This window comes from Parasteatoda tepidariorum, chromosome 1 (assembly GCF_982258835.1).
Source record: "Parasteatoda tepidariorum strain Cologne lab strain chromosome 1, Ptep-v5.0, whole genome shotgun sequence".
Lineage (NCBI taxonomy): Eukaryota > Metazoa > Arthropoda > Arachnida > Araneae > Theridiidae > Parasteatoda > Parasteatoda tepidariorum.
The window spans coordinates 123,264,658-123,287,235 of record NC_141755.1 but is presented as its reverse complement, the minus strand read 5'-3'; the positions used below and the strand labels follow the sequence as shown (position 1 = coordinate 123,287,235).

The 22,578-nt window shown below is 27.3% G+C and overlaps 2 protein-coding genes across 4 annotated transcripts in view; both read left to right on the top strand.

The window, feature by feature from the left end:
- The first annotated feature begins 115 nt into the window (after positions 1-115).
- LOC147816866 (nuclear cap-binding protein subunit 1-like) lies at positions 116-22,468 on the top strand. The gene is made up of 12 exons (XM_087162784.1): positions 116-212; positions 313-504; positions 1,927-2,047; positions 7,557-7,620; positions 10,420-10,530; positions 11,465-11,529; positions 11,863-12,000; positions 12,635-12,733; positions 16,181-16,284; positions 16,742-16,841; positions 17,642-17,744; positions 20,365-22,468. The coding sequence occupies exons 5-7, from the start codon at positions 10,519-10,521 to the stop codon at positions 11,990-11,992; spliced, it is 207 nt and encodes a 68-aa protein (XP_087018910.1). The 5' UTR covers positions 116-212; positions 313-504; positions 1,927-2,047; positions 7,557-7,620; positions 10,420-10,518; the 3' UTR covers positions 11,993-12,000; positions 12,635-12,733; positions 16,181-16,284; positions 16,742-16,841; positions 17,642-17,744; positions 20,365-22,468.
- LOC147816861 (inositol 1,4,5-trisphosphate receptor-like) overlaps positions 143-22,578 on the top strand; it is a 310,281-nt gene continuing 287,845 nt past the window's right edge. For all 3 annotated transcript variants that reach the window (XM_087162562.1, XM_087162677.1, XM_087162551.1), the window contains exon 1: positions 143-282. The gene's annotated coding sequence lies outside the window, so the exon portion shown is untranslated. The remainder of the gene's footprint in view (positions 283-22,578) is intronic.

Sequence of the window (22,578 nt, the reverse complement as noted above, 5' to 3'; positions counted from 1 at the left end):
GATTCCAAAACGATCAATTTTAGGAAACAACTCTAAGAGGGGAAACATATTACTGAATAAAAAGTTTAAGTCTCTTTTTCTGCCCATTATTGAGATTTATAATTTTATTCTTTAGTGTCAAGATCGTCATAGCTATTTTATAGGAGAATTCAGATGATGGATTTCTGACTGATTTAGAAGATGTGATTGGCTGTTGCAAATTCATGAAGCTGGTAAAGTTGCTGTTGATTGGGAGTTTTCTTTAAAGAACAATTGCTGCCAGCTCTAAATATATCTTAATGAGTAAATATCTACCTGATTTTTTCATTGCAGATCCACATATAAGAAAAACAAGTACCAGAAGTTCACATTTAATAAGGAAGATGCAGATACATAGACAATCAACACAACAGACAAAATTCCAAGAGCTCTACACTCTTTAAAATCATAAAGCCATCTTCAAGGTTAATGCCTAAACATATACATATAACTAAGAGTAAAAAATGAAACCACCGTCCACACATGGTTTTATTTTTCTGAAATAACAAATGATTATATGATAGTGTTTTCTTTAAAGAATTATTAAAATAGACTCAAATTAAATTCTAATTTAAAATGTATTCTTAAAAATTATTTTTTCTTATTGAAGGGAAAAGATTCTGTTTATAATTATCGTTACGATTGCATCTTATTATTTTTACTTTCTATAAATTATTATTTTCCTCTTTTTATAATGTTTTATGGTATGTTAACATTAATTTTGGTCCCATCTGTTTTAAAAAATAATTTTTTTATGGATAATATAATTGTCTTTAAAGCAATACGAAGCTTTAAAAAAAAAAATCATGAACGTGGTATAAGTATTAAAAAATACTGTAGTGTAAAAATAAACGATTAATATTAATTTCGTTGCACTCACTAATTCTATTAAATAGTTTCTACGATTAACCACTGAACCAATAGAAGTTAGTAAAAAGTTTTTAGGAACTGAAATTGGAACCATTACATTAATGAATAAAAATTTACTCATCCATTATTTGAAACATTTTAAATTTTAATTCAAAAACTAATTTAGTTTGCATGGAATGCCAGATTTTTTTTTTCATTAACATTACACTTATTGTTTTGGGTATAAACATTTTTCCTGCATTTATATTTTGTTTTGAAAAATGACTTAAGAGAATTCCATCCCCTTAAGAAAACTTTTCATTGCAAGTTCTCCTTCATCTCCATAACTAATTTAAAGTGAAGAAAAAGTGAGTTCAGACAAACCTAGAGTAAGTCATAAATTTTAAATCGCTGAATTTTTTTTTCTACCTTTAAAAATGCGAAAAATTATTCGAAGTAACCATTGCGTAATCAGAAGTTATCTTCTCATAACTTATTTTCATTTTGATACTTTTAATACTTCATTACCAGTATTTGAAACTGTATGACTTACTCTAGGTTTGTCTGAACTCACTTTTTCTTTAATTTAAATAAGTTGTTCTAAGGTGAAAGAGAATTTGCAACGAAAAGTTTCCCATATGGTATGATGTCCTCTTAAGCATAATTTTGCATTTAATAGTATCAAAATAATTCTTCTGTCAGCACTTACAATTGTTTGGACCAAAGCTTAATGTTGCCTTCTACGTTTCATCATGAAGTATACACACATAATATTTAAGTAGTATTTACCTGTGCAATTACTTGTAAGAAGATAGTTAGACTAAAAATTTCTTTACAATGGCAATTAATGAACATAATATAACTTTAATTATGGTAAATTAAGAAAATATTTTTGTAGAAATTATCCAGATGAAAAACAATGGGTCCAAACCAATTATTTTCTGCTAACCTTGTATTTCTACTTATCAAATTATTTCCTGATAACCTTTACAGTTTGAGCCTATGTCAGTGATCAATTTGGTTGTCATTCATTTTATAGATGCTGAATCTTTTTTTCAGATGCAAAATGTACTTTAAACCCTCCTTATGATGGTTCTACAAAGTGAGAGTGAACTACTTATTCACACATTTTGCGAAATGCTTACAAAAGCAGCTGCCTCAAAAATGGCTGCCTGAAAGTGTAAGTTTTATTTTAATGCTCTGAATATGTTTGGATATGTATATGAATCTGTTTATGTATCACTGTTTCTTAAAAAAAGTTTTTGTTGCAAATTCAGTGTGAAGGAGGATATAGACCTATACGTGTGCAGTTTGTTTTTATAGTTGTGCCATTCCTGGTTTTATGGCCTGCTTATTTGATCCAAGTTTTTGGATGAAAATTGCTTGAAATTGAGGAAAACTTGTTTTGTTTAGAGCTTGGATCGTGTAAACAAGGGGCGCACAACCTTTTTGAGTGAACGGCCACTTGCACAGCTGGTTGACTAACGAAGACTGCACTTGTATTTGGACATGTTAACAGCAAATGTAGTAATATTTATTTAAACATTAGTGTTCTAATTTTTTTTATCAATAAACTTAGTAATATATTTGTAGAAAATTAAAGATGTTCAGGTATTAAAATACATTAAAAAATGAAAAAACTAATACTTTTTTTTAAAAAAATTGCCATTTTTATCATATCAAAAATAGATTTATCATAATAAATAAATAAACATTGGAGAAAAGAAGTGCTTTTTTTATCATACTTTGCAGTACAAAAATTCATTTTAAAAATACATTTTAATTAAAAAAAGACTAAAATTATCACATTTCAAGGTAAAATAAATTATTATAAGATTTTTAAAATTGCAAACAAATTTTTTTAAGTCCAAATAATGCATCATAACAAGAGGACATGGAATGTAACAGGAAGTCTTACGAATTTGACAAAAAGTTAAAATTAAATATCACTATTATAAGTTACTTTTCGGTTATTTAAAGTTGGAGTTGACATCACTGCTATAATTGAAAACCGTGCTACATCTTTGTAGTTATATTTGGAAGTTTTTATTTTACTAGACCGTGTTTAAAAAATTAAAAAAAAAAAGTGCATTGTTTGTTTCTTTCCCAATTTCAGTTATTTCAGCAACAAAATTAACTGCTAAATTTTTTCCTAGAGTTTTTTACAGTTACAAAACTATCGATTGTACAATGGTTATAAAGTAAAAAGTCAATTGAGGGATTGTCACAAGTTGTTATGTTTAGTAATTCTATATAGTTATTAGGCAAACAACTATGATTTTAATAGTAAATTCACATTTTCGTGAGTAGCACATACACATTTTATATGGTGTTTTACCTACACATAAAATATGGATAGTTCGTAGTACAGCAAACTTAGATTTGCCAATTTTTATGTTTGGATGGGTCTGCTTAGATACTTGATAAAATTCCATCAAGGTGCACATATGGCTTTGTGGACTTTCTGTCCATTTTCTTTAACAATCATACACTCAGCTCTACCAAAAGTCTGGTAAGAAAATTTATTTGATGAGTAGAAATTTATTACAAGCCTTTTTTGTTTCATCAGAAACTCAGTTGCTAAGCTATTTCTTTTGTTTTGGTAGTAAGGTTACAGAATATGCGGAGAACAGTATAATGTTTTATACATATAATGCTTGGTTGGCTTTTTTTAATACCTTTCTCCAATGCCTAAAGAATAAGATAAAGAAAATATTCTTCCTCAATTTCTAATGCTTGTATCAGTGCATTTTTATTGCTCCTTTATCTTCATTTTTTTTTCAATTTATCTATTTTTCTGTTAATTTTTTTTTCAAAATACTTCTGTTATCATAAATATTTGCCTCATATTCTTTATCTTTCTTCTTACAAATACAGTAGAGAACCATTTATCCGGTATCCAGATTACCGGGAAAAATTTTGATCGGTTTTCCCGCCATTTTAAACTAGAACGATTATGAAAAAAAAACGAAAATTGAACTCATCCTTGAAGTTGAGTAGAGGAAAATGTAAGGAAGGGGAGAATTTTTTTCCCCGTTTACCCAGAGAAACATCATTTCCTTCGCGACCTTGAAGGCAGGGAAGGGAGGAATGTTTTATTTTCTCCTTTAGGCCGTCAATCAAGCTCAAGGGTGTGGCATGCTGATTTCGTTTTCTGTTTGATTTACGAGGGGGGTGGGGAAAATGCATTGCATGCATATCAGTGAACAGAAGATGAAAGAGAAAAATATATTTATCTATTTGACATCAATTAATAAAATAAAATCTTTTTCTTCTGAATAAATTCTCATTCTTTGGAAGTGCGGTATCATTTGCAAGTTTTTATTGATGTGGAATCACATCAGCTGTAATTAAATATCGTGTTTTTATCAACAAAAAAATAAAAGGAGAATTGTTTATTAATTTAAACATAGGATTATTTTATGACGCAGATTGCAGTTTTGTTTTTCCGATTTCACTATGTTTGATTTTTTTCTTCTTCCTTTCACGATAAATTTCGCACTCAATAAATTAATTCTTTTTATTCATAAATTTTATCATTAGGTTTTTTTTTAAAACTCCGTTGATCTTGCTTTGTTCCGGTTTTAATATTTATGATAGTGCCTTTTTTAACTATCGTTTCGGTTCGATAATTTTCAAGTGTTTTCTTTTTATTTTATCGTTTCCCCCGTATAATTAGGTATGAAATATATTGCGTTATTTAACCATTGGTTTTGTTTATATTAGTTAATTTAGGAATTGTTATTATTTTTAAAAAATAAATACGAGAATTTTGTATTTTTTGAACTTGTTTTTCTTGTCTAAACTTGCACATTTTTTTATTCTTTTAAAGTTAGGAGTACCTTTCTTTTTTCGCTTACTTTATGCATTGCACTTTTTCCTTGTAATTCGGATTCGATAAAACATCGATTAACGACACTTTTTGGTCGATCCAGAAAACCGGGAAATTCAGACATCCGGGATAGCGATGGTCCCGAGCATCCCGGATAATTGGTTCTCTACTGTATCTTTATTTATCTGAGAGAATATAGAACATTCTAGTTCTAGATTCTCTCATTCTTTCAACTGCTGTTTTCCCCATACTGATTACTCACATAAAAATTTTTTAACTATTAACTAAGCACAATGTCAAATAAAAATTGCACAGCTTTGTATAAAAAGTGTGCTCTAATAGTGCAGGAACTGGTTTAAACTAATTGAATCAGGATGCATTAGCACTTGTTTATATTCTTAGAGTTCCTTAATAGTAAACTTATCAATTTTGCAATAGAGAGGGATCATTTAGTTTTGTCCTCTCTGTTATAGGAGAAACTTGAAAATTTTTTAATTTTTTTTTTCAAAAATGTAACATAACATGCTTGTACTTATGGACTTTATTGTAAAAACCAAATATTAAGTAAAAAGGTTTTTTGTGTAATGAATAAAATAAACTTAAGAGAATAATTGTAACAGAGGGGACAAACATATATTTGAGATAATTTTTGACTTAAGCAATAAGAAAAAAATTTTTAGCAGTAATCACTGCATAATTAGACTCAGGAACAATTTATTTTACAATATAAATCAAGCTGTATGTAAAATCATAATATTTTTAATGACCTATTCTTCTTTAAAGCAGACAGTTTTTTTTTTTGGTAAAATAAGTCGAAATCATAAAGCCTATCTATTTATGATAAATTTTACTATACTCATGCATAACTCCAAAGGGGAATACTTATATTGAAAATGAAAGCAAAACTTACTTTTATTGCTTTAAAAATAGACTTCACTTTTTTTTCTTATTTAAAAAATATAATGTTTTGCTTATAAAAATTGAACATCAAAAACTTTAATGGCACTATTTGTAGATTTACTTTTCTTTTTATTCACTGGCCCTGGTCTTCTCCAAGCAATCTCTTTTGATGATTGTTTTCCAGATTTTTGCCTTAAAAGTGTTACAAAACTTATGCATCTCATCTGAAATCTGTCTTAAAATAGAGTACTTGTGGAGTTTGCCAGAAATACTTTTTTAAAGCACCAATCTTCTTTCGTGCTGGTCAGGCAACCTGCTTATTTAAATCTCTAATATTTGGAAAATTTTACTGCATGTTGCTATAAATCTTGTTTTCTATCAGGTTGTCTATAGATCTTATAAATTTATAGATTATATCTATATATATATATCTGTTTTAAAGTTATAGATATATCTATTTAAACACAATAAATTACATGATTTCTATGGTTTCAGAAGTTATTTTTCCTAGTGATTTTGAAAGTAATCAATTATTAAATAAAAACTGTTGTAAGTTTCTCCACCACTATGTATTCGTTACGTAATTTCAAAACATCTCAAAAATGTCAGATTGGCGAAAATGCCTTGCTCTCAAGTTCTGTTATATATTTCATAAACATTTTATTTTTTAAATAACAAATCCTGCTTTAGTTCACTATGATTGGAAAAACATTTTGCAAAGGCTTCAACTATTATAAGCTATGTATGATATAATATTAAATTCAATACTTAAACCACTTTGAACAACAACAAAAAAAAAAGTCACCTGATAAATAAATTTTCTGTTCTGAAAATGGTTTCCTTAACTGCTTTTCAAGCAAATTTTTTTTAATAATCTTATACCTTCCTTACTCTTACTTTTTATGATTTTAAGTTATATATGGGCAATTTAGTTACGTTGGGCTTGGTATATTTTTTTTTGAATATTTATGTCAGCTACATCTCTAAATGTAAGCGATATAATTGGTTGATTCTGTTTGATCATCCCTTGTTGCATTAAATTTAGGACTGCTTAATTTTTTTTTTGTCCTTCTTACTCTTATCAATCCTAGTTGCGTTTAAAATCATTCTAAATAAACCTCTCCTTGGAAGATATTTACGTAATTGCTAAAAATAATTGTTTAAAATATGTATTTGAGATCACACTTTAAATTAGTTGGAAAAATATTTCCTGTTGCGAGAGAGGAAAAGTACTTACTTTCATTCAATTTGTTTTATCACTAAAGTATTATGCAGCATTAAAAAAGCTTAATTTCTGACTTTGTTTCCAGGGCAAAAAAAAGAAACTAGTGTCCTACACGGTCCTTAAAAGTGCTTTTAAACTGCTTACCTTTATTTTGAAAAATAAAGACCCTTAAAAGTACTCAATTTTGGTGCAAGGTTTTAAAAAGTCCTTAATGTTTCAGCATCACTATGCTCGATAGGAACAATTTTTCAGTTCAGTTTTTTTAAAACAAAGAATCGTTCTCTTATCAACTAGAATTAGACCTTGCACCGAGGGTAAAGCATTTTAGAAAGACTAAAACGGATGTGTATGAGGGGGCAACAGGCAAGGAGAACATATCCTTTCATTTATATATTGGTTTGTTGGTATATGCATTAATATATGTAGATTTATAGATGGCTCTTTTTAATTCAGATCTTACTAATCACGAATAATATAAAAAAAGGAAGAAGAAACTTTTCCTCTTTTTTTTCTCTTCCCCCCCCCCATTAGATTGAATTTCAGCACCTTATTTGCAATTTTAATGTTGTATGATTCTAACCTCAACTTTCCTCCTTAATGTGTGACAGACTCAGAAAATGAGAAATAGATGAATGATATTTCACTGGACAATGGACTATATTAATAATTTTTTTAGTCATAACATATTTAAAACGTTAATTGTGTTTAATTTTTCTTATCTTTATTTTTTAGTGCTGCTATTCTCTTAAGCTATCCTGGAAAACACAAGATTCCTCTTGAATATGTCATTGTTAAGGTAAAGTTATTTCATACAATAGCTTTAATTAATGTATTTGAGATAAAGAATCCTAAGAAACGGTTGCGGAAATATTTATTTGATAATGTAAAAATTTTAGTTAATTCATGCCTTGAGAATTTATGCATATATTCATACATGCTGACTTTTTCCTCCTTTATAATTTGGAAAGTAAAATTAAGTTTTAACATTTTTAAGTAATATTGCAGTGTTTAAAGATTTTTTTTTAATAGAAAATTTGCTTTGGTTTATACATTTTAAATATCTGTTAGAAGAAAAAATAACTTTTACTTCAGATTTTTTTCCCCTTTTAAAATAATTTTCTTTTTTCTTTTTTTTTTCTACTAGAGTTGAAGTATTTCTAAAAGTTTTATAATAAAATTTAAATAAATCATTTTTTTATGTCGCAATGCTAACTGTACATATTTTCAGGGTTCGTGATTTTTTTGATTTTTTTAAAAAAAAATAAAAAAAATCGGATTATTTTGGTTCAAATCACATTTTTTGGATTTTTATACAAATACACTATAAGAGCTTTAATTTATGATTAAAAAAACTTTATAAATGTTTAATCAAAATTAAATTAATATTAAAACTATATTATAACAATATTTTAGAAGCTCTTATTTACTAAAAATATTTTTCATTATGATGCATAGCGACCATTTTGTTACAAAGGCATGATTGAAATTAAAAGACAAGATAAAATAGATAATTTAAAGAATACTACTTTAACTAGTAACACAAAGTTTCAATTAGCACACCATAATTTTAATTTAAAATTGTGATCTCTTTTTTTTCTCATGATTAATAAAATGGCAAAATAAATGCAACTGGTTGTGTTTATAAATGTTGTCATTTATGAAAAAATAAAATATTCAATCTATATATTTTTATGTTAAAATATTCATTTTTATTCCTATATCGAAATACATAAGTTAAGCTATAAAAAAACATTTAAAAAAAAAATCTATGTAGTCATTGGAATTTTTTTTTCACAAAAGAGAAACTGATAATTTCAAAGATACTGTAAACATATTATGAGAAAAAAAAATACCACTTAATAACCCTACTGCTTCAAATAGACTTTGAAAGGGAAGAATGATACTATATCAGGAAAAAATTTCTGAACTCAGCTTTCTTTACCTCATTCTATTTCTTTCACTCGTTCTATTTTTTGGCATTTTAAGGTAATTTCTTTTTAATATAACCTCAAGCTTTAGAAATTTCCATCAATAAACTATAATGTAGATTTGAATTCCATACTTTTTTAATCAAAAGGTCATTTCAAGCTGATCAAGCTCATTTAAATCAACGAACCCTGCATATTTTAGAGAAAATTTCTCAGATCTATCTTCCACCCTTTGTGGGTAGGAGAACTTTGGAGAATAAGATTCAACTTTATAGGCAGCAAGTAACATAAGTTATGGCAGTACAGTCTGATATCTGGCTTCCATACTATCTGACCTAGGGGGGGGGGAAGTGGAATATAGGAACTAGAAGCTGTTTGTGAAACTCAATGTGGTTGGTGAAAGAGGAAAAAAATTAAGATTGCTAAAGCAGTTGTCCATATACTTTTACTCTTCCTAATCATAAGTTTACACATTTGTGTTATTTATCCATAAACATTGAATATTATTACACTAATAATTTAAGTTAAAATGGGTGATGGGTATTATTAACCCACTGACCATTCTGCCTGTAAAAAATCGTATTTCAACCTGCAGTTTTCCCCACAAATCAAAACCAGTTTTTCCATGTTAGGGGAAATGGGGAGAAACATTCTCTCAAATTTTCCCATTTACTGAACTGCCAGTGGGATTTTGTTTTATAAAGCCGACATTTCCCTCTTAATAGACTGGATAGTTGGGAGCCGAATGTATAATTGCTAAGATTACTGAACTTTGTTTTAAAAAGCTTGAAAGTTAACCTCACTGAGATTTTGGGTTTAGAAATTCTTAGATTTTCTTAGTTGGTGGATCTTGAGCAACAGGAACACCACTGACCTTGAGGTTGGGTGACAAGGAAAAAAAAACTTTGAAAAGTTAAAACTGAAGTTGTCACTGCTTAGGAAAGATGTTAAAAGAAGTGTGGGGTTAAGCAAATGTGCTAGATTTTCTGTGTTTTTAGAAATAAATAATTAAATTTTACTTTTTTTTTAAATAAATTATTGAATTTTACTTTTTTTAGAAATAAATTGTTGGATTTCGCTTCAACATTATTATAATGTGTCATATTTTTCTTCTTCTCTTAAATATTCATCAAAGGAGAACAAAATTTCTCTCTGATGTCATTTTAAAGAAAAAATACCTTATTTTTTTAAACTTCCTATGCTAATTTAAATCTTGATTGATAGTTAGTTCTTTAACGCTATGAAAATAATAACTTCTGATTTTTAATAAAATATGCATTTTAATAAAGAGGTTTCCTTTCTTAATGTTAAAATTTTATACCATTTCTATGCATTTTTGGTTGTTTTCTAAGTGAAAACCTGAGTTTTTAAAATTGTTTAACATATGATTTAACCAAAGAATTTTATTAGAATTATGGTATATATTTATTTAATAAGTGTCTATTTATTATTAAAAATATCCCCAAAATTATGATTTTGGAAATGAACTCAAGAAAACTATTTTTAGATATTAAGACTTTCAATTGCCATTTTAATAGTTTAGGCGACCATTTAATATCTATTTATAGTTATTAAGTTTGTAATATAACTTCCTAAAATATTTTACAGTGGGAGAATAATAAATCAATTTATATTTATTTATTTTTTAATCTTTGTTTTAATTTCAGGTTCTATATGGGGAAATTTTCAAATAACCTGTTTCAAACTATTGTTAGGTCTGCTTAGGTTCGCTTTTTCTTGAACTATGTAAACTGCAACCCAGTACAATGCCTCGAATTGTATCCTTTCAAGTTGCTTTTTTCAATTTTTAGTGTTTTATTTTTATTGGCAAGCATGCAATTATGTAGTGTTATTAGCTAAAATAATTAAAACACATCATCTTCCCTCTCTGTTATTCAGTTTATTATGTTTTACATTAACTGAAATTTAAATATTTATTGATAAGAATTTACAGAGCAACCGAAATTATTATCAACAATTAAATATATATTTGATTTACTTTCTGATGACGTTTGATTTACTTTCTGATGATATTTAATTTATTTTTGAATTTCATTTTAAGTTACATGAGGGTAGTTTTGTTGGAATTAAAGGGTAATTTTTTGAGAAGTTACCAAGTCGATATAAAATATTATTTCTTTTTTAACTCTCTGGACTGCAATATCAGGTTTATGATTCATAAATGAATTGCAGGAATTATACGTCACTTTTATGTGTTTAAGATTGACACATGAATTATTAACTTTCCAAATGAATTAAAATTAATTTCTGAATTTATTAAAATTGTTTGTGAAAGCACATGTCTGACTCCAAATTGTATATATTCAAAATTAATTTCTGTAATAATAGTAGCAATACCATTAAATTACAAATTGAATTTTGGCTATTTAATAATTAATCACATTTATCAGAAGTATTTATTTATTCAGTTTAATATTTATATTTTTTTATGAAACTGATTACTGTTTTTTTCCCTTTTTCTTTTTTTAAGCATAACTGTTCTTGGCTTTGTAATAGCTACTACTAATCAGTATTTTAATAATGTAGATAATAAAAAGGAAGCAGTATTTAATATTTGTTTGTAACTAAAAAAAATTATAGAAGTTTTTTTTTTAATATATCTGTATACCTTAATATTATTTTGATTTTGCACTATAGGTCTATTATTTTAAACCTTTGTTTGAATCATAAATTTTCTTAACTTTTACATAGCTAGCTCAAGCGGTGGAATTAATTTATGAAAGATTAGATACAATGAACATTGATTGTAACAATAGGTCAGTTTATTATTTTTTAAGAATGTTCAGAATTTTTTAAATAATTTTTAGCCAAATTTTCTTTATTCAAGTGTATTTTAATTAATTAAAACTAAAATTTTGGCTATGATAGCTTATCAATTTTTTAGCTAGTTAAATGGAAGCACCTAGTCTACAACATTAACAGTTCTTGGAGCTTTTAACAGCTATGATAAGAATGCTCACATAATTTAGTATCCATTTGGATAATGGGAAAATTTAGATTTTATTTTGCTAAATAATATAAGTTTTGTTTGGTTATAATAAATTAATGAATAAATAATATTTATTGCAATTAAATGTCTACTATTTCAGATTTTCTAGTTGGTTTGCTTATCATTTAAGCAATTTTCAGTTTTGTTGGAATTGGGATGACTGGAATGACTGTATTAGTATAGACCCTTTACATCCAAAACCTGTGTTTATTAAAGAAACCCTGCATTAAGCTTTAAGGTAAATGAATCATCTATTCAATTTAAATACATATTCAAGATAATGTTAACTGATTCTATTTGCGTCAAAATCATTCCTGCAAAATTGTTTTAAATTAATTGCTTAGTTATCTGTATGGAAACAAGATAATAATCTTTCAAATTATCTGAAAGTAGCAAAATTCAGAACAAAATGCAAAAAATATTTAAAAGTAATTTTTTTGTATTTTTTTATTTTAATTCAATAAACTATTTCTTATTCAATAAAATAAATGTTTGTAGCATTCAATGTAATTTTATGTACTAAAATCCTTTACAATTAGTGGATTAGATATCAAATCATTAGTGAATTATGGACCAAATTATAACAAATTACGCAGACTTTGGTTCTAGATTAATAAAAAAATATTTTATGAAATTAAGAAAAAAAATTTAATTTATTCATATCTGATTAATTCTTGAAATATTGTACCAAACATCTGTTATTATTTTTTTCAAAAGAATAATTTGTGCAATGTTTAATTTTTTTTTAATATGATGCCACACATTCTTCATATTTAGTTAGCAATATTCAAGCAGTTTAAATCACTGTATTCATGTTAATTATATAGCAGCATGTATGCTTCTTTCTTTCTTCATGTATGCTTCTCCCCTAGACTTTCTTATTATCAAAGAGTGACTGACTTAGTGAAAGAAGGTTAATCTTGTTCCTTTGAGACCTGTGACTTCTTTTAAATATGGACAAGAAAAGGCTGGTGAGATTTTTAATTCACTTTTAGATCAAATGATGATTTTAATTTTCGATTATTTATTTAATGATGTTTTATGTGAGTTATAAAAAAAATATTCTATTTATATGGCATTTTTTTCCCAGAATTGTTGTTTAACTGTCAAACTATTGTTTTTGTGTTTAAATTGTTAATTTTATTTATGGTAAGCTGCAAGATATTAACATAAGTCTGTTCAACCAGTGAACATTTTAAAGGTTGCTTTGGAAGTGCATTTTGTTCCAGTGTATTTCATTGTGTCCACCCACCATTATTAAACTCAATACTTGTATTTGATCAATCAATAAAACATTTTGACCTTTATTATGCTGTGAATTGTAATATTTAATTACATCAGACAGAAGATATCAAATTATGAATTTCTGAATTTTATAGGCTGACTGTAAGTCATATTTGGCAACTTTTCCACATTGTGTGTATAATTTTATTTTTGCAAAGTGGTTACTTAATTTATGCGTTTTTTTATTTAATTTATAGATTTATTAATTTGTATATGCTAAATATTGTTATGCATGAAAAATATAAACAATTAATATAAATAAATTCCACATACATGTAAGTGTATAATAGTTATTAAATTGTTAAACATCCGGTAAAGAAATATTTCTATCTGTTATTGTAATTCAAATGTCATTTCTTTACCATTTTGAAAACTCTCAGAAAAGTAAAAGTTGCCAAGTGTGCCATAAGTTGGACAAGCTTGTATTAAAAAAGAATTTATCTTCGGTGGCTCATAATGTTTGTTTCTTTATAATTTTTAATAATATTTTAATATGCATAAGTAAGGAATAACTAAAACACTATTTTTTGTATCTGATTAATTTTATTAGGGAAAAAAAGTAGGAAAACACATTTGTCAAGTTTCACCAATTCTAATATCTATTATATATAATTCTCTTACGTGGCTCCCAAATTTTGGCTGTATTTCTTTTCCGCCGGTGGCAACGTTTGCTTTGTTTTGTTTACGTTTTGAAAACACCAAAGCATTCTGCCTTTTAATGATGTGTTTCTGATCTAATATATGTAATTCTCTTACGTGGCTCCCAAATTTTGGCTGAAGTACTTTACAACTAAATAAGATTCTTTTCACAACACTTAAATATTTACTTTATTTTCTTCATTTATAGAGAAAACAGTCGGCAAAGAATTCTGTTAGGTTAAAAAACATTTCGCTAAAAAAATAACGAATTGAGTATTGAGTATAGTTAAGTGCGGCGAGCTCTCTGCTTATCGCTTATAGCTCTGCGCTTATAAATAACGAATTCTAAAAGAAATAATATAAACAACTTATAAAATAAAAATGCCGTTGCCAGCCATAGAATTTTTTGAAAGTTAACTTAGCAACATAAATCAAAATGACTTAGAAGCGCAACTAGATCAAAATTACGATACCTGAGTGCTTGACGTAACAAATCCTTCAATTCTATAAGTGTTGTATCGCCAAATGCCTAAATTAACAATTGAGTTTTTAAAGAAATTCTACAAATAATTTTAAATAAACAACCTACTTCTACAACTGCTTCTTGAAGAACTTGGCTAATTGATTAAAAATATTGTTTTAATTTTACAGTACTAACTTTACTTCTACTTTCATTATTGCTATGACCCTCTTTCATTACATTTTACAACTTCATGCTAAATTTGAGGACTTTAAGTTGTTTTGTGGTTGAATACTGACATTTAGAAATGTGTACATAAAAAAAATAATTTTTTGAGGTTAAGAGTTGCCTCAGAAAAATTTGAATTGTTGACATTGAATTTAACAATGGGAACAATCGTTTTTGTGAAAAATTGAATTGTATTGTTAACATCAAAACTAAAAATATTGTGTTTCAACTTAACAATACTACCTTAATTTATACTTAAGAATTGCCTCGGAGAAATTTTAATTGTTAGCAATGACTTAAACAAAAAGTTTTATTTTAACTGACAAATACTATATTATAATTTTAACTTTTTCTATGACTATACTCCTTTTCTAACTCTTTTCTTTGTTTTTTATACATTTTATATTTTTGTGATAGAATAAAATACTTATAGTTGTTCTGCTTCTGAACACAGATGAAAACACAAAATGATTGGCTTCATCAACAATCAAAAATATATACATTTATTTTACAAATTCCATATTATTAGGGTGGCGCCCTTCAGAGAATTAAAAATGCAAAATTATCTTCATCAAAGCCGATGCTTTACATCCGGCGTTCAGTGGCAGACTACTATTTCATATTGTTTTGCAACACATGGTTTTAGCCCTCTGTTGGGAAAGACTTTAAAACAAGACTTACAACAGTTACTTTTCTCAACAACTGAAATTTAGAATAGTGTGATTAAGAAAAATATGTGAACTGTTTGCAATTTCAAATTAATATTGAAATGTACAGGTTTAGAATTTTCTACAGTGAAAAGTTTTCGGAACTTCAGTATTCAAAAAAGTATACAAAAACTAGACGTTAAGAACGTATCCAATGAGCGAGCAAAGCGAGCATTGGACTGCGAGCAATCCGAAATGAACTGTGAAAGCAGTTCCGGGGGTTGGCGAGCGCCAGCGAGCAGGGGGCGAAGCCTCCTAGTATATATATATTTGCATACAAAATTAATGAGTCAGAATCAGGAGGAAATTTATATCTTTTGGGGAATTTACATTTTTGTTTAAAAATTTTTTTAAGACTGTCTGAAATGAAAAAATTGTAATTATAAAATATTTGTAATGGGAAATTTGACTGAGTAAATTTTCATGATGCACATTGTGTTACTATAGGCAACAGCTATACAAGGAAAAAAAAAACAACGATAATACTAGAAGAATTTTTTTTATATCAAAGTGTGTGTACAGCTTAAGAAATTAGGTATTCACTTTTGAAATATTTTTTTTTCTAAAAGTATTAAATCCATAATTTTGTTTGAAAAATTAATGAATAAAAAGAATCTTAAATCAAGAAGAAATTCATAATAATTAGGTTATGTGTTATTTACATCACATATCTATAAAAGAGTAAACTGATATAACAATGATATAATTTAGATTGTTAAGTAAACTGAAATGATTTGTTATATTTTTATCTTTTATGAAATCATCCAAAGTCTATGGTATATCAGTTAATATTTTTTGTATTTTTGACTCGTTTTCGTGAACATTTTTCCATTTTATTTGTTTAATTACTAAATAACTTAGGACAAGACTTTTTAAAAAAATTAGTCTTGGAAACTTTCAACTTTCTTTCCGGGTCACAGTACACTGACTGATAAACATTGAGTATATGCAATGCTGTATTAAAATTAATATTGCATTATAATAAATATTTTCCAAACCAAAAACTATTTTAGAATAGAATAATCAAGTTAAAATTATGTGAGATTTGTAAATATGTTAATTAAAAAAAAGAAATACAGCATGATTTTGTGGATTTCCAGAAGTGTTGCCAGGCACTGTTGCAGCTCAGCAGTTGAGAGGTGCACTGCTAAAGAGGCCTTGCCGCTTATCAAAGACTTGCCCTATCCTCTCCAAGAAGATAATGGTACATACTTCTTTTTTTTTTTATTGTTGTTATTAAAACTTTTATATGATCTTTAATTTCAAACTTCGGCAAATTTTTGTAAAAATGCTTACTGCAATCCCAGTAAATGTTTTGAAAAATATTAAATGAATTATTTCAATTTAAAAGAAGAAAATATGTGTTTTTTTTAAACATATCCCCACTTTATACCGTGTACCCACTTTACCCCACCTGATCCTACATAATGCTATTTCATTTTGGCACGGTATGGCCTATTCCTGCTGGGTCATCAAACTCTTTATCTAAATCTAAATTATTTATTGTTTTTCGTGTGCCTAATTTTTTAACTTTTTATATGCACCAATATTTGATTTTGATTCTTTATTGCCTGTTTTTATTATATTTTAAGTGTCATTATATCTATATATAGATATATTTTCCTGATTTTTGTAATATGTATTAAATTTGTTACATGCAGTGGAACCTACACACAACTCTTTGAAAATCGATGTATTTGTGCAGTCATTATTAAATTATGCTGATAAATCATTTTCTCATGCATTTGCTGCAATAGCAAAGTGAGTTATTTATTTCCTTGAATATTTTATTTAATATCTAATGGGTTTTTTTTTTTAGTCAGTAATGTCATTATTGTTATAATACAATATGATTCTTAAAAAGTTAGTGCTCTAAATATCAGGTTGAAAATAAAATATTGATAATAAATACTTTTTATTTGTCATGAAATTATTGACATATGAATTATCATAGGGTTTGTTTTCTTGTTAGAAACAAGCTGTTGTTCAAATTGGTGGTTTATGTAAGATAATTTATTTTCTCAGTTTTTTGTATTTAAGTAAATTACAATATGTTTTATGTGGATATCATGCTGTTATTAAAGTCTTATCCACATCAGAAGAAGCCCAAATTTGTATTTTGCGAAGCATGTTTGAACTCTGGCATGCTCATCAACAGGTTTGTTCATTTTATTTTTTATTGCATTTTCTTTTCCTTTCCTGTTAAATTTATTTTTGTTGTTGACACCTCAACACTAATTATTGATGACTGATGCATACAAAAGTTTGGACCCTCTTAAAAAGTAATCACATCAGCAGGAGTGGAATAGATTAAAGGTAGAAGACTTGTGATCCATTGTTGAAGTGTTTAAGCCACTGCTTTTCTGCAGAAAGCTGTCACTTTGTAATCAATTAAATTTATTAATAATAAGAGTCTACTTTTATTATAATTTATTATATTTTGTTAATTCATTATTTTTAATGAAATTTGATTAAATATTGTTTGTCCAGGTTTTTGTTTATAAAAATGTTTCATTACACGCTTCTAAAGATAATTTTTATTATTTTTTATTTTATTTCAGATGATGGTAGGGTTAGTTACACAGTATTTGAAAGGTAAAATAGTTGAATGTTCTTCTGTAGTTAATTGGTCTTTTCCAAAGAGATGTCCTCAGAATTTCTTAAGCAAGTATTCTTTATTATTATTATGAGACATTTGACTTATTACTTGCTTATATGAATTTCTAATGTATGTTTATATATATACCTACTGGGTGTTCCGTAAATGTTGCGACAAACTTCTGTGGGAAGTAGGTTGGGCACATCATAAGGTTTAAGAATTACCTTGGAAACCATAATCGGTAATGTCATCATACACTGCTGGGGCGCTTTATTATGGACATGTTGTGCTTTTGAATTTTTTCTAAAATATTTTAATTTCATGTTACTATTAGTTATTGTCGAGAGTTCCATTAAAATAGGCTTATGAACTGATGTTTTATCGTAATTTAATGATTAGGCAAGCTTGTCCAGTTTGCCAAATCATTAAATTACAATAAAACAGCTAATATTGTACTTATTACAATGTTGTACAATAATTAATAGAAGACAAAAAAATGAAGATAATTTAGATAAATAAAAGTACCTGATGTTCACGGGCACAGGAGGTAACAGTTCATAATAAGAATGCCCCCTTAGCAGCATACGATAACATTTCTGGTCATGGCTTCCTAAGTAATTCTTAATCCTTATGACATGCCCTATTCCTCTAGAAACTTGTCACAACATTTATGGAACACCCTGTATGTGTATATATATGCATACATGTACAATGGATCTCCGGTTTTACGTTGTTAGTTTCATATGTACGTTATTTTACATAGTATTTAATATGCATAATAACTTAGACATAACAAAATACATTAGTTTTTTTATCAGTAATTTGATAAAGTATAATACCGAGCATAGGGATTTGTTTTGATTAGAGATGAATAAAATAGTCCATCAGACTCCAAAAATTATTCGTAGAAACTGTCATAAGAGGCATTTATTTATAACACCCAAAACTACTAAACATATTCCAAAATATCAGAAATGTGTTTTAAATTACTACAAAATAAACATTTCTTAATGATTGTGCTAAATCTTTTTTTAGCTGGTATTTTTTATAAATTTGTGAGATTTGTTCAAAATAAAATTAAAAGAAATATTTGGTTGTAAAAGTTTAAAATAAAAAAACACAAAAGTTTGGATATTGATTATTCTAAGTAGTTTAAAGTTATTGTTCTTCATACTTCTAAAGTTTAAAGCTGTTTCTTCAAACAAACAAATTTCGAAAGTGCAAAACTGTGCTGTTCTATATTGTTCCTAATATTCAATCATACACTGTAATTAATTAACAACATTATGGTTCTTTTATATTATCTCAAGTTTTGAAAAATTATTTTATTTTAACTGGTCTTTTTTAGTGGCATAAAACTCTAATTACATTAAAATTAATCTCACCGAAATGCATCTTCATTTGAATCACTTTTTTGTATAATCGTAGTAAAAAAAGTAACATTTACGTAGTTAAATAAGTATGTATATGTCTTTTGATGAATTTTTATATCAACTTAGTCTATGTGTACATTTTGTTTTCATTATATATTTTTCTTATAAATATGGATGTATTTATATTAACTTGTTTTGGAGCTTAGTTTGTTTTCTGTGACATATGTTATATTTGTAAGATATGTTTATTTAATTTATTATGTATGAAATTTTAAGATTTTTTTTATAAGTGTTATTTTTTATATGAATTTTATGCACTTTTGTTTTTTCTTTTTTAAAATAAAAAAAAATCGACTGATTTATTAAAAAAATAGTAATGTAAATTTTATATTATTTGTTAATAAGATTATTTACTAATAAAATAATTTATTAAATAATAAGAAATGAGCTAAATGTATTGGATGCTAGATTAAAAATGCCGCAAGTGTCAAACATTGATGACCTAAAAGCCAGAATTACAACCGCAATAGCCTCTGTGAATGCCGATATGCTTGCCGCTACCTGGCGTGAAATTGACTATTGACTTGATATTCTCCGTGCGATGAAGGGGGCAGACGTGGAAGTTCATTGAACCATTTATGTTATTAATTTTAATCTATCTTTATTTTTTTATGTTATTAAACATCAAAATGGGTCTGGGACTTTATAAACACCCTGTATATCTAGAAATTTAATGAGTAATTTTTAGAATCAAAACCATTTTTAAGTCTTGGTTCAGTACAGTGCCTCTGTCACACAAATCCACCTAACAATAAATAGTATCGTTAAAAATTTTCATTGGAAATTTAAAGTTGATTTTATCAAAGGTAATTTACTTTTTTAATGGTGTATTTATGATTCATAAACTCTGTACTGGCAAATATTAATTTTGTAAATTAACATAGATAAAAAAAAAATGCACTAAGGAGCAGAAAAGCTTAATTCTTTTTCCTGAATTAGTAAAGAAAGTAAAATTTAAAATCTAAAATTTAATATTTTTCTTAATTATTTTGCTCCCCTTATCAAACAAGGAGAAAGTCTATTTGTCTATAATTTCGTATACCGGTAATCTATTTAGTATAGTTATTTTCATCTAATTTTGTATGCTTTTATTTTTAAAAAAATGCCATCCCTAAGAAAATCTTGAAGTATGGTCTATCTTTAAAACTCTTATATCTAATATAAATCTCACAAGGAAACCTTGTGTACTTTTGCTTTGTTAGCTATACATATTCTATAATCTAAAATATATAAAATTTCCTCTTATCTCCAGATTGTTGAATTTTTAATGCAATAAGAAATGCCCATTTCAAAAAGCCTGGCTTTTAGATGAAGCATTTTCCTCATGGTTGGAAGCTATGCCTGATAAATTTTCAGCATATTGCAAACTTTGCAAATCATCATTTAATCTTAGCAACATGGGGAAGCAAGCTGTGCTTAGTCACACAAAAGGAAAGCAGCATAAAGAGGCTGTTAAAGCTTCATCCTCTCTCAAAGTAAAAGATTTTTTCACTATGAATCAGAAAAATTCTGAAAATGATGTATCATGTGTTACAATTGAAGAAACAAACGCTTTTGAAGCAAGTGGCCAATTAGAATTAAACAATTAAGTGCAAAAAAATTTGAAACTCAAAATGTTGCAAAATTTTTAATTCCTGACTCAGTAACTAAAGCTGAAATATTTTGGTGCCTCGTAACTGTAAAGGAACACTTATCCTTTAGAAGTGCATCAAGACAGCTGAAATTCTGTAAAGTGCTATTTTCAGATAGCAAACTTGTTGAATAAATGCAATTAGGAAAAACCAAAATTGCATACACTATAACGCATGGTCTAGGACCCTATCTTAAAAATGAACTTGTAAAAACCTTAAATACTTGCAGTCATCTTGTCATTTCATTTGATGAGAGCTTGAATAAAATTTCGCAATCTAATCAGATGGACTTATCAGTCAAGTATTGGAATAGTAAAAGAAATGAAGTATTCACAAGATACCTAACTTCAGTGTTCCTGGGACATTCAACTGCAACCGATATTTTGAAATCATTCTTAGAATCTGGAATTGACTTAAAAAAATGTTTTCCAAGTGTCAATGGATGAACCAAATGTCAATTTAAAATTCATAAAAATTTTGCGGGATGATTCTTCACCCATAGTTATTTTAGAAGTTGTGGACTCCATTCAGTTCATTGTGGCTTTAAAGCTGCTGTGAAAATAAAGGATTGGGGAATTACAGAATTCTTAAGAGCTATCTATAATTTGTTTAAAGATGTCCCTGCATGTAGAGCTGATTATATCAGTTACACAGGAAGCAAAATATTCCCTTCTACTGTTCGATGGGTAGAAAATGTAGATGTTCTGTCACTTGCAATTGAAATTTTGCCGAACATCACCAAGTACGTAGAATGCGCTATATCTAACAAAAAAAATCAAAGTTTTGAAACGTTAATGAAAGCTATTTAAGATCATTTAATGGAGTGTAAATTAATTTTTGTGAAGTGTTTAGCTCAAGAAGTAGAACCTTTTTTGACCACTGTTCAAAATAATGCACCATTAGCATCATTTCTACGAAATGACTTTGAAATACTATTATTAAATCTTGCTCATAAATTCATTAAGGAAGATGTTCTTAAAAAGGTATCAATAACAAAGGTTGATTTGGTAACTGACGAAAATCTCAAACCCTTAGAGAATATAAAGTTTAACTGTGAAGTAAAAGCTACTTTGAAAAAAAAATATAAAAAATGTTTTCAGATTTAATGCTTTAAGAAAATTATTACAGAAGTTGATAGAACGATCACCACTGAAATGACAAGAGCCATTTCTATATTAGATCCTTCTGTCTTCCTTAACAAAAGTTAAACGTCTATCATGGAAATTCTTATGGAAAATAATTGGATTTCAGGTAACACTGCTGATAAGGTTGATGCAGAATTTATGTGTTCAAATACATTTATTATTCAAAAAATAGATACTCAGGAAAGAAGTCATTGGGTAGAGATTCTGTCAATGATGCAATGGAATTAAAAAAATTTGTAGAATTAATTCAGATCCTTTCGCATGGAAATATAGAAAGGGGATTTTCAATAAATAAAGAATGTATTATTGAAGACCAATCTGAATTAAGTTTGGTTGCTTTGCGGCAAGTATATGATGTGTTGCAAGATGTTGAGAATGTTGCAGCATTTAAAATCAGTAAAGGCAGGATTCATGCTGCTCGAAATGCACATGCATTATATATTGATACTATATACTGAAAAGAGAAAAAGAATTAGAAAAAACAGAAGTTCAGAAAATAAAAGAAAGAAAAAGAAAACAGCAGGAATTGAAAGAACTGGAAGCTAAAAAGCGGACGATAGAAGCAAAAACTGTTAAAGAACTATATATTGTAGGTAAGGAAATAGAAAAACTAAAAAAAGAAATATAAAGTTTTAAAAACTTAAGTTAAATATTGTAAAGTGTTATACATAACTTTTGTTTTTGTGAATT

What these genes read in the sequence shown, in the direction of transcription:
- LOC147816866 (XM_087162784.1), top strand. An exon ending in AACATTGATTGTAACAATAG is followed by an intron (nt 11,530 to 11,862) that starts GTCAGTTTATTA and finishes CTACTATTTCAG; the next exon opens with ATTTTCTAGTTGGTTTGCTT.